The following is an 18,569-nucleotide window of genomic DNA, read 5'->3' as shown; positions in this document are numbered from 1 at the left end:
GAACTAGAACTGAACTAGAACTAGAACTGAACTAGAACTGAACTAGAACTGAACTAGAACTGAACTAGAACTGAACTAGAACTGAACTAGAACTGAACTAGAACTGAACTAGAACTGAACTGAACTTAGAACTGAACTAGAACTGAACTAGAACTGAACTAGAACTGAACTAGAACTGAACTAGACTGAACTAGAACTGAACTAGAACTGAACTAGAACTGAACTAGAACTGAACTAGAACTGAACTAGAACTGAACTAGAACTGAACTAGAACTGAACTAGAAACTGAACTAGAACTGAACTAGAACTGAACTAGAACTGAACTAGAAACTAGAACTGAACTAGAACTGAACTAGAACTGAACTAGAACTGAACTAGAACTGAACTAGAACTGAACTAGAAACTAGAACTGAACTAGAACTGAATAGAACTGAACTAGAACTGAACTAGAACTGAACTAGAACTGAACTAGAACTGAACTAGAACTGAACTAGAACTGAACTAACTGACTAGAACGAACTAGAACTGAACTAGAACTGAACTAGAACTGAACTGAACTAGAACTGAACTAGAACTGAACTAGAACTGAACTAGAACTGAACTAGAACTGAACTAGAACTGAACTAGAACTGAACTAGAACTGAACTAGAACTGAACTAGAACTGAACTGAACTAGAACTGAACTAGAACTGAACTAGAACTGAACTAGAACTGAACTAGAACTGAACTAGAACTGAACTAGAACTGAACTAGAACTGAACTAGAACTGAACTAGAACTGAACTAGAACTGAACTAGAACTGAACTAGAACTGAACTAGAACTGAACTAGAACTGAACTAGAACTGAACTAGAACTGAACTAGAACTGAACTAGAACTGAACTAGAACTGAACTAGAACTGAACTAGAACTGAACTAGAACTGAACTAGAACTGAACTAGAACTGAACTAGAACTGAACTAGAACTGAACTAGAACTGAACTAGAACTGAACTAGAACTGAACTAGAACTGAACTAGAACTGAACTAGAACTGAACTAGAACTGAACTAGAACTGAACTAGAACTGAACTAGAACTGAACTAGAACTGAACTAGAACTGAACTAGAACTGAACTAGAACTGAACTAGAACTGAACTAGAACTGAACTAGAACTGAACTAGAACTGAACTAGAACTGAACTAGAACTGAACTAGAACTGAACTAGAACTGAACTAGAACTGAACTAGAACTGAACTAGAACTGAACTAGAACTGAACTAGAACTGAACTAGAACTGAACTAGAACTGAACTAGAACTGAACTAGAACTGAACTAGAACTGAACTAGAACTGAACTAGAACTGAACTAGAACTGAACTAGAACTGAACTAGAACTGAACTAGAACTGAACTAGAACTGAACTAGAACTGAACTAGAACTGAACTAGAACTGAACTAGAACTGAACTAGAACTGAACTAGAACTGAACTAGAACTGAACTAGAAATGAACTAGAACTGAACTAGAACTGAACTAGAACTGAACTAGAACTGAACTAGAACTGAACTAGAACTGAACTAGAACTGAACTAGAACTGAACTAGAACTGAACTAGAACTGAACTAGAACTGAACTAGACTGAACTAGAACTGAAACTAGAAACTGAACTAGAACTGAACTAGAACTGAACTAGAACTGAACTAGAACTGAACTAGAACTGAACTAGAACTGAACTAGAACTGAACTAGACTGAACTAGAACTGAACTAGAACTAAGCCTTTGACGAAGGACTTAAGCAACATACCTACACAGAAGGAAAAAACCTGTAGAAAAGTACCGAAACTAATACAATCCGTTGTCAAAAGTGAGCTTTTGTTTGTAAACATTTAAGAAGGGATGTGTAAAAATTTAAATAACACTCAGTTATAGATTGACAACCAACGTGTTATTTTGACAATGCAGGATTGTCAGGCGTGTAAATTTTAAAACGCCCTTTTTTCCCTCTGTATATGTGCATCCATATACAACAGATTGCGACCTAAAGACAATACCTTTATAGTTCTGTATACTACAGATGTCCTTGATAAGTCTGTTGGGGGAACACAAAGAACATTTGAATGGCAATACTTATTTAAGTATCAATATTTAAAGAACACAATTTTATTGTACATATTTGAATTTTATAATTCAAGGTAATGTCACGATCATTTCACTTAATTGTTGATAAAGATCTTAGAAATATGAGTACAATAAAACTCATACGTATTAACTTATTTGCATGTGCGACATTTAGACCAAATGTTTTGCTGGAACAATGGTATTTATAGCTAACGACAGTTGTTTACACTACATGGACAACACTTTAATTCTTAATTATTCATTTACTTAAACTAGCTTTGGTGTTAATATCCAAACAATTTATAACGAAAACAATAACAAAACATCATTCAATTCATCAACTGTTATATCAACTGATATACTTTACATACCGCCCTTGAAATTCCACCTAATTCGTTCCATTTTAAATTAGTTGACATAACAATAACAACAACATCAAACAGTAAATTCAGATACAATTGAATTTAATCTACCCAGTGACGATATGATATGAGTAGTTTAAACTTAAAAAATAAAACAAATTCAATTAGATTGACCCAAATGACCACAAGCACGAGTGGGGTCTTATCATGAGTAGTAGTGGAACGTGCACATTGAGAAGTATGAATGTAGTCGCTAACTAGCACTTATGCCATTTACGATATGGAACACACACAAAGATGAGTACAAAGTGTTTGGATTCACAGTAAGAGCCATTTATTAAAAAAATTAAAATATAAATAAAACCAAAGGAGTCTTTTGTATTGTAGTCTTTTCGAAATTCAAAAGAATGCATTGCATCATTTTGTTAGCCAATTACTAATTTGTCACTAGCTTCTTGATTGATGAGAGTACTTTCAAATGATTTATTATGTTATGGGTAACAGAGATTGATCAAATAAATAATGTATACCATGACTTAGCATTATTTTCCCTTTATTGAAGGACGGAAAGGCATAGCATCCAATTGAAGCATCCGTTTCTAAATCATATACATATGTATTGATCAGTTATCATAGGCACGATATCTTAGATAACCAAAACCATCTGTTGACACTGTATCTTCACATTATTGAGACAAACAATTACACTAAGAAACGAGTTTTAGATCAAGTGCCTTTCTTACAGCATGTATCCGAGAATAATTATTAAAACGCTGAAACAAAAGTTAGTTAGTTAGTTAGTTAGTTAGCTAGTTAGTTACCTAGTTAGTTAGTTAGTTAGTTAGTTAGTTAGTTAGTTAGTTAGTTTGTTAGTTTGTTAGTTTGTTAGTTTGTTAGTTTGTTAGTTTGTTAGTTAGTTAGTTAGTTAGTTAGTTAGTTAGTTAGTTAGTTAGTTAGTTAGTTAGTTTAGTTAGTTAGTTAGTTAGTTAGTTAGTTAGTTAGTTAGTTAGTTAGTTAGTTAGTTAGTTAGTTAGTTAGTTAGTTAGTTAGTTAGTAGTTAGTAGCTAGTTAGTTACCTAGTTAGTTAGTTAGTTAGTTAGTAGTTAGTTAGGTTAGTTATGTAGTTAGTTAGTTAGTTAGTTAGTTTGTTAGTTGTTAGTTGTTAGTTGTTAGTTTGTTAGTTTGTTAGTTTGTTAGTTAGTTAGTTAGTTAGTTAGTTAGTTAGTTAGTTAGTTAGTTAGTTAGTTAGTTAGTTAGTTAGTGTTAGTTAGTTAGTTAGTAGTTAGTTAGTTAGTTAGTTAGTTAGTTAGTTAGTTAGTAGTTAGTTAGTTAGTTAGTTAGTTAGTAGTAGTTAGTTAGTTAGTTAGTTAGTTAGTTAGTTAGTTAGTTAGTTAGTTAGTTAGTTAGTTAGTTAGTTAGTAGTTAGTTAGTTTAGTTAGTTGTTAGTTGTTAGTTGTTAGTTGTAGTTTAGTTAGTTAGTTAGTTAGTTAGTTAGTTAGTTAGTTAGTTAGTTAGTTAGTTAGTTAGTTAGTTAGTTAGGTAGTTAGTTAGTTAGTTAGTTAGTTAGTTAGTTAGTTAGTTAGTTATTTAGTTAGTAGTTAGTTAGTTAGTTAGGTTATTTTAGTTAGTTAGTTAGTTAGTTAGTTAGTTAGTTAGTTAGTTAGTTAGTTAGTTAGTTAGTTAGTTAGTTAGTTAGTTAGTTAGTTAGTTAGTTAGTTAGTTAGCTTAGTTAGTTAGTTAGTTAGTAGTTAGTAGTTAGTTAGTTAGCTAGCTAGTTAGTTAGTTAGTTAGTTAGTTAGTTAGTTTAGTTAGTTAGTTAGTTAGTTAGTTAGTTAGTTAGTTAGTTAGTTAGTTAGTTAGTTAGTTAGTTAGTTAGTTAGTTAGTTAGTTAGTTAGTTAGTTAGTTAGTTAGTTAGTTAGTTAGTTAGTTAGTTAGTTAGTTAGTTAGTTAGTTAGTTAGTTAGTTAGTAGTTAGTTAGTTAGTAGTTAGTTAGTTAGTAGTTAGTTAGTTAGTTAGTTAGTTAGTTAGTAGTTAGTTAGTTAGTTAGTTAGTTAGTTAGTTAGTTAGTTAGTTAGTTAGTTGTTTGTTAGTTTAGTTAGTTTGTTAGTTTGTTAGTTGTTAGTTTGTTAGTTTGTTAGTTGTTAGTTGTTAGTTTGTTAGTTTGTTATTTGTTAGTTAGTTAGTTAGTTAGTTAGTTAGTAGTATTTAGTTAGTTATGTAGTTAGTTAGTAGTTAGTTAGTTAGTTAGTTAGTTAGTTAGTTAGTTAGTTAGTTAGTTAGTTAGTAGTAGTTAGTTAGTTAGTTAGTTAGTTAGTTAGTTAGTTAGTTAGTTAGTTAGTAGTTAGTTAGTTAGTTAGTTAGTAGTTAGTTAGTTAGTTAGTTAGTTAGTTAGTTAGTTAGTTAGTTAGTTAGTTAGTTAGTTAGTTAGTTAGTTAGTTAGTTAGTTAGTTAGTTAGTAGTTAGTTAGTTAGTTAGTTAGTTAGTTAGTTAGTTAGTTAGTTAGTTAGTTAGTTAGTTAGTTAGTTAGTTAGTTAGTTAGTTAGTTAGTAGTTAGTTAGTAGTTAGTTAGTTAGTTAGTTAGTTAGTTGTTAGTTTGTTAGTTTGTTAGTTTGTTAGTTTGTTAGTTGTTAGTTTGTTAGTTAGTTAGTTAGTTAGTTAGTAGTTAGTAGTTAGTTAGTTAGTTAGTTAGTTAGTTAGTTAGTTAGTTAGTTAGTTAGTTAGTTAGTTAGTTAGTTAGTTAGTTAGTTAGTTAGTTAGTTAGTTAGTTAGTTAGTTAGTTAGTTAGTTAGTTAGTTAGTTAGTTAGTTAGTTAGTTAGTTAGTTAGTTAGTTAGTTAGTTAGTTAGTTAGTTAGTTAGTTAGTTAGTTAGTTAGTTAGTTAGTTAGTAGTTAGTTAGTTAGTTAGTTAGTTAGTTAGTTAGTAGTTAGTTAGTTAGTTAGTTAGTTAGTTAGTTAGTTAGTAGTTAGTTAGTTAGTTAGTTAGTTAGTTAGTTAGTTAGTTAGTTAGTTAGTTAGTTAGTTAGTTAGTTAGTTAGTTAGTTAGTTAGTTAGTTAGTTAGTTAGTTAGTTAGTTAGTTAGTTAGTTAGTTAGTTAGTTAGTTAGTAGTTAGTTAGTAGTTAGTTAGTTAGTAGTTAGTTAGTTAGTTAGTTAGTTAGTTAGTTAGTTAGTTAGTTAGTAGTTAGTAGTTAGTTAGTTAGTTAGTTAGTTAGTTAGTTAGTTAGTTAGTTAGTTAGTTAGTTAGTTAGTTAGTTAGTTAGTTAGTTAGTTAGTTAGTTAGTTAGTTAGTTAGTTAGTAGTTAGTTAGTTAGTTAGTTAGTTAGTTAGTTAGTTAGTTAGTTAGTTAGTTAGTTAGTTAGTTAGTTAGTTAGTTAGTTAGTTAGTTAGTTAGTTAGTTAGTTAGTTAGTTAGTTAGTTAGTTAGTTAGTAGTTAGTTAGTTAGTTAGTTAGTTAGTTAGTTAGTTAGTTAGTTAGTTAGTTAGTTAGTTAGTTAGTTAGTTAGTTAGTTAGTTAGTTAGTTAGTTAGTTAGTAGTTAGTTAGTTAGTTAGTTAGTTAGTTAGTTAGTTAGTTAGTTAGTTAGTTAGTTAGTTAGTTAGTTAGTTAGTTAGTTAGTTAGTTAGTTAGTTAGTTAGTTAGTTAGTTGTTAGTTTGTTAGTTTGTTAGTTGTTAGTTTGTTAGTTTGTTAGTTTGTTAGTTTGTTAGTTTGTTAGTTTGTTAGTTTGTTAGTTTGTTAGTTTGTTAGTTTGTTAGTTTGTTAGTTTGTTAGTTTGTTAGTTTGTTAGTTTGTTAGTTTGTTAGTTTGTTAGTTTGTTAGTTTGTTAGTTTGTTAGTTTGTTAGTTTGTTAGTTTGTTAGTTTGTTAGTTTGTTAGTTTGTTAGTTTGTTAGTTTGTTAGTTTGTTAGTTTGTTAGTTTGTTAGTTTGTTAGTTTGTTAGTTTGTTAGTTTGTTAGTTTGTTAGTTTGTTAGTTGTTAGTTTAGTTAGTTTGTTAGTTGTTAGTTAGTTAGTTAGTTAGTTAGTTAGTTAGTTAGTTAGTTAGTTAGTAGTTAGTTAGTTAGTTAGTTAGTTAGTTAGTTAGTTAGTAGTTAGTTAGTTAGTTAGTTAGTTAGTTAGTTAGTTAGTTAGTTAGTTAGTTAGTTAGTTAGTTAGTTAGTTAGTTAGTTAGTTAGTTAGTTAGTTAGTTAGTTAGTTAGTTAGTTAGTTAGTTAGTTAGTTAGTTAGTTAGTTAGTTAGTTAGTTAGTTAGTTAGTTAGTTAGTTAGTTAGTTAGTTAGTTAGTTAGTTAGTTAGTTAGTTAGTTAGTTAGTTAGTTAGTTAGTTAGTTAGTTAGTTAGTAGTTAGTTAGTTAGTTAGTTAGTTAGTTAGTTAGTTAGTTAGTTAGTTAGTTAGTTAGTTAGTTAGTTAGTTAGTTAGTTAGTTAGTTAGTTAGTAGTTAGTTAGTTAGTTAGTTAGTTAGTTAGTTAGTTAGTTAGTTAGTTAGTTAGTTAGTTAGTTAGTTAGTTAGTTAGTTAGTTAGTTAGTTAGTTAGTAGTTAGTTAGTTAGTTAGTTAGTTAGTTAGTTAGTTAGTTAGTTAGTTAGTTAGTTAGTTAGTTAGTTAGTTAGTTAGTTAGTTAGTTAGTTAGTTAGTTAGTTAGTTAGTTAGTTAGTTAGTAGTTAGTTAGTTAGTTAGTTAGTTAGTTAGTTAGTTAGTTAGTTAGTTAGTTAGTTAGTTAGTTAGTTAGTTAGTTAGTTAGTTAGTTAGTTAGTTAGTTAGTAGTTAGTTAGTTAGTTAGTTAGTTAGTTAGTTAGTTAGTTAGTTAGTTAGTTAGTTAGTTAGTTAGTTAGTTAGTTAGTTAGTTAGTTAGTTAGTTAGTTAGTTAGTTAGTTAGTTAGTTAGTAGTTAGTTAGTTAGTTAGTTAGTTAGTTAGTTAGTTAGTTAGTTAGTTAGTTAGTTAGTTAGTTAGTTAGTTAGTTAGTTAGTTAGTTAGTAGTTAGTTAGTTAGTTAGTTAGTTAGTTAGTTAGTTAGTTAGTTAGTTAGTTAGTTAGTTAGTTAGTTAGTTAGTTAGTTAGTTAGTTAGTACAGTTGACAGATTACAACACTAGCAACTCTTCTAAAGACAGCCAATCTTAGACCAACTTTAGCGACATAATTTAATTTGAGAGGTTTCCTTCTAACATGAAAACAGATCTCAGAGATACATATTGGTATTCCTTACAAATTCTACTACTAAGTATGTAAGTGTTTACACCTACATTAGGATCGTATCGCGACTAAAACTAAATAGAATTTAGTTTTTGTACTTTTGCATAAGAAAGATAGCATTCTCTAAAATAACTGCATATGTACATATTTATTTAACAAAATTTCTGACTAACAATCCCAATGATCATCAACAAAAATAAATAAAAACACGTACAAAGTACTCGCATTCATTTAAATCGTAGTACCAATTCCCCATGTACATACGTTTTACGTATCGTAAATATATGAGTAAGTTTGTATGTGTAATGTACGTATGACGTACATATGAGTAAACTTCTATACTATAAAAAATCGTAACAGCAACACAATCAATTGCAAACGTCTAGTTAAAGCCCCAACGATCGATCCATAGAACGACCAACAACTTATACGTCCAGCTTAGTGCTTATTTTATGCTTATTTTTCTCGCTCTGTACGAGTATTTAAGCATGTAGAATAATTGCTAAAGAAAGCACGAACAACATCAATAGCAACAACAACAGCAACGATAATGACGAGCGACGATGAAAACGACAACAACGATGGCAACTACGAATGATTGAAAATGAGAACAAAACAAAAACTATGTAAACAACAGCAACAATAAAAAAAAAAAAAAACAAAATGAAAACGAGAGACTGGGTCACTGTTACTCGCTGCCGTCGCTATCGTCGTTCTCATCAACAACAAACAGCCCCAGCAACAATAAGAACAACAACAACGGCAATAACAAGAACATCACGATAAATGCTGTTTGCGCTAGTGTGTGTTGTTGTAAGCTAGAAGCTCCCATCAAGTTTAATGTTCGTCTGCAATTCGTATAAAATGTGTGATCGTTACGATTCGTCTCAATTCATACATTCGTATGTAGAACTTACGACAACCGGTTACAATATTTTTTCAATTTCTTTTCATTTCGTTCTGTGTTGTTGTTGCCGTACTAAAAGATACTTTCTTACTTCTTGTTTTTAAGTTTTATTTCACAGACACATTAAAAATGAAAATAAACAAAAAAGTCAAAGAAATAGTTGTCTTTAGGTGAAGTTGTTTGTTTGTTTTTGTAAGTAAATTCTTTTCTTTTAATTTTTTTTTTCTTCACTCTTTTTGTTAGTTTAAGGCCCAATACACACATTTTCATAGCGACATTAAAATTTTGCTTTCGTGCAAGTCGTTTCTTCTATTTTTATGTTTCTTGTTCTTCATTTTCTTTCTACAACTTCTTGAGTTGTGAAAGCAAAAGCGTTCTGATTTTCGTTGTTGTTTCTTCATTTGTAAACTTCTTATTTTTTCCTCTTACATTCTTGTCTTTATTTAAATGTTTTTTTTTATTATTTTTTTTAACTTTCACACCGGAGCTTTATTTTAAAGCGTTGGTTGGTTGGCTGGCTGCTTTCTTGATTTGTTGTTGTTGTTCTTTGGTATTTTAGTTCTGTTGTTATTAAGTTTAGTCATACGGAAGTGTCTGAAAGTATAGGTGTTTCCATTTTAGAAAATGGTTGGAAAGAATATAAGAATGTCGGCATTGGTTTTAAGTTATGATGTTTCACTGAAATAAAACCTAAGATACCATTTCTCAAAATATTTTTCATGGCTCAATATTTGGTGAGCTGGGTCAAAAGTTTAAGATTTTTTAAATTTTTTCATATTCACGAAAATGTGATTTTTATATCATATATAAGGCAATCTATAAGTGCTGAAATACTGAATCAATCAATCATCTTTTTTGAGCAATATTTGACAGATTTGAATGTACCTTTGTCTAGACTATAGACTAGACTACAGACTAGACTAAAAACTATACTATAGATTAGACTATAAACTAGACTATAGGACTATAGACAACACTATAGACTAGACTAGACTAGACTAGACTATAGACTAGACTATAGACTAGACTATAGACTAGACTATAGACTAGACTATAGACTAGACTATAGACTAGACTATAGACTAGACTATAGACTAGACTATAGACTAGACTATAGACTAGACTATAGACTAGACTAGACTAGACTATAGACTAGACTATAGACTAGACTATAGACTAGACTATAGACTAGACTAGACTAGACTAGACTATAGACTAGACTATAGACTAGACTATAGACTAGACTATAGACTAGACTATAGACTAGACTATAGACTAGACTATAGACTAGACTATAGACTAGACTATAGACTAGACTATAGACTAGACTATAGACTAGACTATAGACTAGACTATAGACTAGACTATAGACTAGACTATAGACTAGACTATAGACTAGACTATAGACTAGACTATAGACTAGACTATAGACTAGACTATAGACTAGACTATAGACTAGACTATAGACTAGACTATAGACTAGACTATAGACTAGACTATAGACTAGACTATAGACTAGACTATAGACTAGACTATAGACTAGACTATAGACTAGACTATAGACTAGACTATAGACTAGACTATAGACTAGACTATAGACTAGACTATAGACTAGACTATAGACTAGACTATAGACTAGACTATAGACTAGACTATAGACTAGACTATAGACTAGACTATAGACTAGACTATAGACTAGACTATAGACTAGACTATAGACTAGACTATAGACTAGACTATAGACTAGACTATAGACTAGACTATAGACTAGACTATAGACTAGACTATAGACTAGACTATAGACTAGACTATAGACTAGACTATAGACTAGACTATAGACTAGACTATAGACTAGACTATAGACTAGACTATAGACTAGACTATAGACTAGACTATAGACTAGACTATAGACTAGACTATAGACTAGACTATAGACTAGACTATAGACTAGACTATAGACTAGACTATAGACTAGACTATAGACTAGACTATAGACTAGACTATAGACTAGACTATAGACTAGACTATAGACTAGACTATAGACTAGACTATAGACTAGACTATAGACTAGACTATAGACTAGACTATAGACTAGACTATAGACTAGACTATAGACTAGTCTATAGACTAGACTATAGACTAGACTATAGACTAGACTATAGACTAGACTATAGACTAGACTATAGACTAGACTAGACTAGACTATAGACTAGACTATAGACTAGACTATACATATTTACTTTAAAATGATTTCTATTATATCTTCGTTGTTCTTCGAGATATTTGAACATAACAAGCCTAATAAATAAAGTAGTCCTACGTCTCAAATATAAGGAATTTTCAACCTTCATGACATGATAATCACATTAGAAAAACCTTATGTGATAAAGAAATTTTAAGTCCTGATTCGGATTACTTTATAAAAGTATATTTTACTCTGTAAGTAAAAATTTTGTCGGCCCGTGTAATTGTTTCCTGGGGGAACAAAAATGTCGATTGGTACAGCTGTCGCTGATTTGATAATCTTTGGCCCAGTATGACTTTAGTTGTTTTCGTGGGAACGATGTCCGTCTGTAGGTATATTTGTTGAAGGCGCCAGATATCTTTAGCACTGAAATATTGTATCATTTTGTTAGACATACTTTCGATAATAATGTCAAACTTAACAATAATTTTATATAACTGGGGTTTAACTAACCATGATTTAAAATAGTTTGATGATTTCTATTAGTTTGACAAAGTCATAAACTATGTTATAAAAAATCTTAGAATTTTTAGTTTTAATTTTTTTTATAAGAGTAGAATAACGGAAAGTTTAGCACAGTTTAAGACAATTTAAAATATAATTTTTTTCTTCGCGTATTTTGTATATCTTCACATAACGATAGATTAACTAACTAAGGTTTAGGTATATCCGAAAATATGGTCAAAAATAAAGGTCTTAGAAATTTTAGATTTTTACTAAAATTTATTTAAAATTTTATTTTAATCCTTTCTTTTTTCAAATAAAACACAATTTTTTATATTATTTTTTTATGTAAATATTGTAAGTATTTATTTTTTTTATTTGTTTGTATAAATTTTTATTTTTCAAAACTTATAAACTATAGATTATTAAATATATATTTTATTAAATGTTTTTTTTTTTTGCACTACTTACTACTTAAAAATCACATAAAACATGGAAAGTTCTTAGACGCATAAATGATTGCAGGGATAGCTTCCCAAAACTATAATATTTTTACAACAATACAAATAACTTGAAAGTGTTATACTTCTTTAAAAATGTGGCTAAATTTAAATATGAAATTTATTAGAAAATTAGAAAAAAAACTGTAAAGTTTAAGTGTTATTGTGTTTATGGTTAAATATAATAAAAAATTATCTTTAAAAATATATAATAAAATTATTAACACTTATTTTTTTGCTTAGGTTAATTATAAATAAGTTTAGATTTTTATATTTTTAATTTAATTTCAGTTTTGTAGAACTTTTGTTTATATTTGTTTGTCTTCTAAATGAGTTATTGCATTTTTTTTTTTTGTTAGATGTTCCTTTGTTTCTAAATCTATTTTGATAATAATGTTTTGTTATTTTTTTTAATTTCATTTGCTTTTGATTATTTAAAGATGATGTAATTTACTATGAGTTAAATATATTTACTTGGTTGACATTGGTTTAGTAGAAAAAAAAAAAAAAAAATTAAAAATATAAAACCAACAATTAGTTTAGTTTATTTTTTTAAATAAATTTGCTGAATTTAAGCGAAAATTAAAAAAAAGTTTTTAAAACTTTTTTTCAATACAAAATTTATGATATTTTATATTTTAAGCAAAGCCTAAAACTATTGCACTTCTGATTTTGTTGGTTTCGAAACTAATTAAGATTTAAGATTAAATCTTAATCATAGTTTAACCCTTAAACTTTTACTGTAAAACTTTTACTTTATTTATCATTATTTCTTGAAACATTCATAAAGTTATTTATGGTTTATTAAGCCCTTTTTCTATACAAAATTTCTGTTATAGACCCAGGTTTTCTTTGTTAATACTTAAACTATATAATGCATTGAAATAAATTTGAATTTCTTTCCCATAACCATTGAAATTTCATTAACTTCACAAAACGGAAGTAATAATAGAAACAAATTTTCTTTGTTTAAAAACCCAATTATTTAACTTAAAAGAAAATGAAAATTACAACAAAATTTTTAAAAAATTAACAAACAAAAATTATTAAAACAAAACTTAACTGTTATTAGAAAAAATCTATAAAATTACAATAACTTAAGTTATAAAAAGTAAAAACAAAAAATATTAATTAAATTATTAAGAAATTCGTTTGAAATTGTATTGCATTATTAGGAAATAAAAATAATTGTTTGTTAAAGGATATAAAAAAATGCAGTGTTAATTAACTTGGTGAAATAAAATTTAACAAAAATATTCGATAAAAATAAAAAATTTTTACTGGATACAAAAGATATTAACAATTCAAATTAATTACTAAAATCTACAATGTTTTGCTCTTTAGGTAACCAGGTTTAGAATGAGTTTAAAAATCAACTTATATTTTTTGAATATTCATGAAAGTTCAAGGCAAGTTATCTCAACCTCCGGTTATCGTTTAACCAGTAGATTTTCTGCCGTTTAAAATAATTTTTCTTTGAAAACTGTCAATCTATCGTTTCGGTAAAATATAACCAGACAATGAGAAAATCTGAAAATTACTGCAAGAAATTGTTTTTCCAATTGAAATTATATATATGTAACTCTGGTTTAACTAGCCATGGTTTAAGAGAGTTTGACGATTTTAAGTCTTAATACGGCTTTATTCATAAACATATTATTATTTTATAAACGGTTTATAAATCATATTTTATAACTAATTTTTTGTTTTATAAACCTTTTATAAAATAAAATGTTATTTATGAATGTGGAGTTTAAACTATAATATAAATAAAAAGTTTAACATAGTTTAAGACAATTTAACATATTACATTCATAACTGCAGATTAACTAACTAACCCTGGTAATATTGAGTTTAACAATAGTTTCAAATGGAGATTTATTGTAAAATTAGTCGCTTTCCGTTATTCTTGTATTTAACTATTTTATATAACTGTAGATTAACTAAACAAGGTTTAACTAATGATTTCATTTTTATAAAATATTTCCTTTATTAACAATGCTGCAGTATTTTGGAATCAATATAACAAAGCTTTCTAATTTGGAATATTTTGTATATCTTGACATAACTGTAGATTAACTAATTAAGGTTTAGAAGAGTTTAGATGCCAAATGTTTTAAATTCTTAAAATTCTTAACCAATGTTATATATTATGGCCAACGATAACCACCATTAACGATATTTTATCCTTCCTTTTAAATAAAGTTGGGTTAATGGTTTAATGAAAGTTTAACTTTTGCTTTAAATTCGCTATAATTGTAATAAAAGTAAATTTTTAAATTTTTTCTTAATTTTAATTAAAAAAGTAAAGTTGCAGTTAAATTCATAGAACTATAGTTTAACTAAACCGGTTACATGAAATTTAAACTTTTGTTTTAAATGCAAATTTATGATCAAATTACTAATAACACAAAATATACTTTTCTAAAGAATTGACTGCCCTGAATCTAAATTTGGTCATATTTTAAAAGTTATAATTGAGCAAAAACAGCTTTATTTAAAATTTTGTTACGCCATCTGAAACTATAGATTAACTAAACCGATTTCATGAAAGTTAAACTTTTTTTTAAATACAAATTAATGATGAATTTATTAATAACACAGGCCAACAAAATATACATTTCTAAAGAATTTATTGCCTTGAATCCGAATCTAGATTTGGTCATATTTTAAATGTTGTAATAGAGCTAAAAAGCTTTATTTTAAAATTTTGTTACATCATCTGAAACTGTAGATTAACTAAACCGAGTTCATGAATGTTAAACTTTTCTTTCTAATACGAATTAATGATGAAATTGTTAATAACTCAAAGACCAAAACATACTTGACTGCCCTGAATCCGAATCTAGATTTGGTCATGTTTTAAAAGCTGTATTAACGCAAAGACAGCTTTAATTTAAACATTTTGTTACATCATCAGAAAGCCCAATCTCTCGACTTTAAAATAAAGATGTAACTTCTCTTATATCTTATTCCTTCTGGGAGATACATTTTGTTGTTTCAATCTTTAGGTTAATATATCTCGAAAAAGGAAAAAGATTTAATGGATTTTTTAAAGTCGACGGACTGGACTGGCAGATGATATAACAAACTTTATAAATAAATGTAAAATATGTTAACAAAATGGGGGGTTTCATTGCGTAGTACATGTTATATCGAAAATTTGGTGTGAAGGAACTAAGATTCGGGAATAAGGGCCCAAATTACGGCATACGATATCGATCGAAATCTCCATTTAGATTCTATTGAGATTTCGATCATCGTATGCCGTAATTTGGGCCCAGAGCATCTTAATCTTTCTCTCAATTCATAAGTTTAATAAATGTGGTTTTGTTGAACCTAGTTAATGATAATTTAATCTTTATTTTAAATGCTAGATCATTTCTAACGGTTTTGTTTTAAAACTATATAATCGTAGATTAACTAACCTTAGCTAAAGCAAGTTTAACTAGGAAATTATATAACAATTATTAGGCATTTGCAATAGATCGTAGAATTTAAATAAATTCAGCTAATCAACTTATACATGAAGAAATACAAGAGTTTTTTAAGAAAATAAAAAAAAAAATTCAGCTAATTTTTACGATTTAAAAAATTTCTCAATTTTTTATCTTAAATTAATGCACATAATTTTTTTCGAATATTTTTTTAAAAAAATTTTACAACCTTTTAAACCACTGCATTTTTTATAAAATAAAATAATTTACATTTTAAAGAAATTTAACAAATTTCTATTACTATTTTCTTTAAACTATATAAAACGGTACTAATTAGACTCTCTTTTTAAATGAAAAAATATTTTATAATGAATAAATCCATTATAAATCTAAAAAAAATATACAAAACATTTTTTTTTCTTTTAAGATAAATAGAAAAAAAGGACATCATAAGAAGCTTAATTTTTCAACTAATTTACTACATATTTGTTTAATTTTATTTTTCTTTAAATCACACTAACAATCAGAAAGTACTTCACTTTCATCACTTCATTCTAGATAAACAACTGCAAACACACCTGCTCATGCTTACAACACCTTAAAGATAACAGCTTAATAACACTTTTTATGCCTCTGTTATAACACTTCTAAAATGTTTTAGAAAAAAAAAATGAAAGAAACGAAACTCATCCGTTTTTTTTTTCTTTTTCATTTTCATTTGCAACTCAATTTCTACGATCTCCGGCACGTGTCATTGTTTGACGTGATTTTTCCTTTTCCCTTAGCTCTTTAATGGCGCCCACTGTGCCCACTATTAGCTTGGCTGTGAATTGGGTTTGTGAGCCTGGTGAAGATTTTGAAGAGCCACTTAAGGTGGCATTGGATTCACGATCTAAGCTGGTATTGGCATTTGCGTAAGCACTTGTATAGCCGACATAATTATTGTTGAGGTCACGACCGCAACTGCATTGATGAGACATTTTTGTTTTGGTTGTTGTTTTAGAATTATTTAAGTGGAAAAATGTTCTATTTCTATTTGTTTTATAGCAAATATATATTTTGCTTTAATTGTTTTTAAATCCACTGGGTTTGTGTGTGTTCGTTTAAAGTAAATACCAAAAAAAAAAAACTGCAATAAATTTTTCTTAATTCTGTGTATTTTTGGCTTAACGTATTACAAATATTTATGTTTCTAATACGAAAATCTTTTCTTTATTTATTTATTCGTTTTTTCCTTCTTTTCGTTAGAAAAAATCTATTAAAATTCCATTTAAGTTTAGTATTTGTCGAATGTTTTATTTTGTGTTTTTTATACGTTTCTTTATTTATCCGTAGTTTAAACTTTAACAAACCGTTTCAGTGAAATTTTTACGTAAAACTGATCCACAATCAACTAATGTTTGTATAAAGTTTTTTTCTTTTCATTTTCGATTGATCACCACCAACGTACCAAAATAAAAAAAAATTAAATGAAATAAACTTAATTTTTGTTTTTTTTTCTCTTTCTCTACATAAAAAAGTTCGCTTGCTGCTGCTGCTCTCAGCTTGTTGTGGAAAAAAGCCCGCTCTGTATTTTTTTGTTTTGTTCATTCAACTCTATAGGTGTGATTTTTCTTTTTCTGTTTCTGTAATATTTTTTAAATTCTATGTGATCGTTTTGTAAAACTTTCACACATTCTCTCCCTCTCTCTCACTGTATTTTTCTCAGGCTAAGAAGAAATATACAAAAATTATTATCGTTAAGAGAAAATATGTTTATGAATGTAATGAAAAGTTTTGTTTTCTTAAAGGGAAATGAATGTTGCCACCTGAGTCTAATGTAAAATATGTGATAAAAGCTTTACATTAAAGCATATTCACTTGTAATTTCGTACGATTTAGATACCCCGAAAAAATTATCATTACTTACCACGTTAATTTTCAAATGGGGAGTAAAGTAAGTACATACCACGATCGATGTAATTGTTTGTATATGTTCATACATATGTTTAAGATCAATATCTGAAATATTGTTTGAGGCAACCTTCTGATTTCCAAAAAGAACAGTATTGGAACAACTATATATAGCGATAACACAACCTTCAAGTGTAAACGTTAAACAAAAGAAAATACTGAATAAGTTCTGATCTTGCTACATTACAATTAGTTAGACCTACCGATTGATGGTGATTACAACGAATCTTTTTTTGTTGCGAAAAAAGGGAATTTCTCTTTAGATTAGCAACTAGTGCACCATTCAAAGAAGTTGGTTTCCTTGTTCACGTTGATTTCGGAAGTCATTTTATGAATGAATGATGAATCTTCCCTCATCTTGGAGTTATTGCAATCCCGCGGAAAAGTAGCGCTAATATGCCGACACTATAAACTGGTGATGATCAAATGTATCCTCGGTCTTTCCTTGGAATGGTATGATATAGGATCGAACCAGAGAACCACATGATTTGGTACTACGAGAACCGGTTGCCCCATAGGGAAGAGTTTCGAACTTTGTCTAGTCCCAGTTATTGGAAAGACCCCCAAAGGGATCACAGAAAGAGAATGTTGATTAAAAGTATGTTATTCGGGATAATTTCGGTACTGTTGCCAAGGCAACAGAAACCTCACAGAAGAGTGACTGTGGGACAAAGCGTTGGAAATGAGTGAGATCTGATACTGGATGGATGTAGGGGTATGCGGGCGTTATCTTATACAAATGAAACCATTGAATTTTCCATCATTTCCAGGTATGTTCAGGGTTTACTCTGTTCATAAAAGATTTACCACAGTGTATTCTCTTTCAGAGAATACACAGTGGCCATCCGATCTGCATGGGTGAAGTTTTCGCATCTCGTATGTTAAGCAACGGGACAGCAATGGATTACATAGCTCCATGTACAAGCACTTTTTTTAGGTACTCTGTGATTCGTCAAATGAAAAGACCACCATGAAATGAGGCCGTCAAGGCAGGTGTTCGTGTAAAGCACTTCGACATCTTTGCTAAAAACTCGTAATCGCCGGATCATATTTTTCAAGTCACTCTTTAAAAGCCCTAAAGAAGAATATCCTAATAGAGAAGTTCCTTTTTAAGCGAAGTACTCGTGAATGATAATGAAAGCGGAGCTTTAAAGATATCGACGAAAGAGTAAAAGCTTATTTCCCAACGATCTCGATAATTGATTTGAAAGTGGTCAACAAAACGTTGTGACTCTAAAGCTCTTCATAGCTCTATAATTCTCTCTGAAAGCTCATAAGAAGAATATCCGACTAGAGACTGAGCTTTTTAAGCGAAGTACTCGTGAATGATTATGAACTCAGAGCTTTAAAGATAGCGATGAAATTAAGATCCTAAAACTCTTTAAGAGCTGCTGATTTCATAGTTTTATGAGTTATACTCTGAAAGCTCTAAAGAAGAATATCCGACTA

At 28.7% G+C, this 18,569-nt stretch overlaps 2 protein-coding genes across 2 annotated transcripts in view; one reads left to right on the top strand and one right to left on the bottom strand.

Moving 5' to 3' along the window:
- LOC119600266 (allatostatin-A) overlaps positions 1–18,569 on the top strand; it is a 92,459-nt gene that overhangs the window by 28,259 nt on the left and 45,631 nt on the right. The gene's annotated exons all lie outside the window — the stretch shown is intronic.
- On the bottom strand, positions 11,575–16,609 carry LOC119600267. Its single transcript, XM_037950388.1, has one exon. It carries the CDS (start codon positions 16,145–16,147, stop codon positions 15,893–15,895), a length of 255 nt encoding a protein of 84 aa, XP_037806316.1. The 5' UTR covers positions 16,148–16,609; the 3' UTR covers positions 11,575–15,892.

The sequence above is a fragment of the Lucilia sericata genome, unplaced genomic scaffold (assembly GCF_015586225.1).
Source record: "Lucilia sericata isolate MDLA Ls3-8-SP2 unplaced genomic scaffold, ASM1558622v1 Contig000109F_arrow, whole genome shotgun sequence".
Taxonomy (NCBI): domain Eukaryota; kingdom Metazoa; phylum Arthropoda; class Insecta; order Diptera; family Calliphoridae; genus Lucilia; species Lucilia sericata.
The sequence above is the reverse complement of the archived record's forward strand: the minus strand, read 5'-3'. Positions and strand labels throughout refer to the sequence as shown.

Bases quoted from the DNA above. Each gene is read 5' to 3' on its own strand.
- LOC119600267 (XM_037950388.1), bottom strand. From the start codon at position 16,147: ATGTCTCATCAATGCAGTTGCGGTCGTGACCTCAACAATAATTATGTC.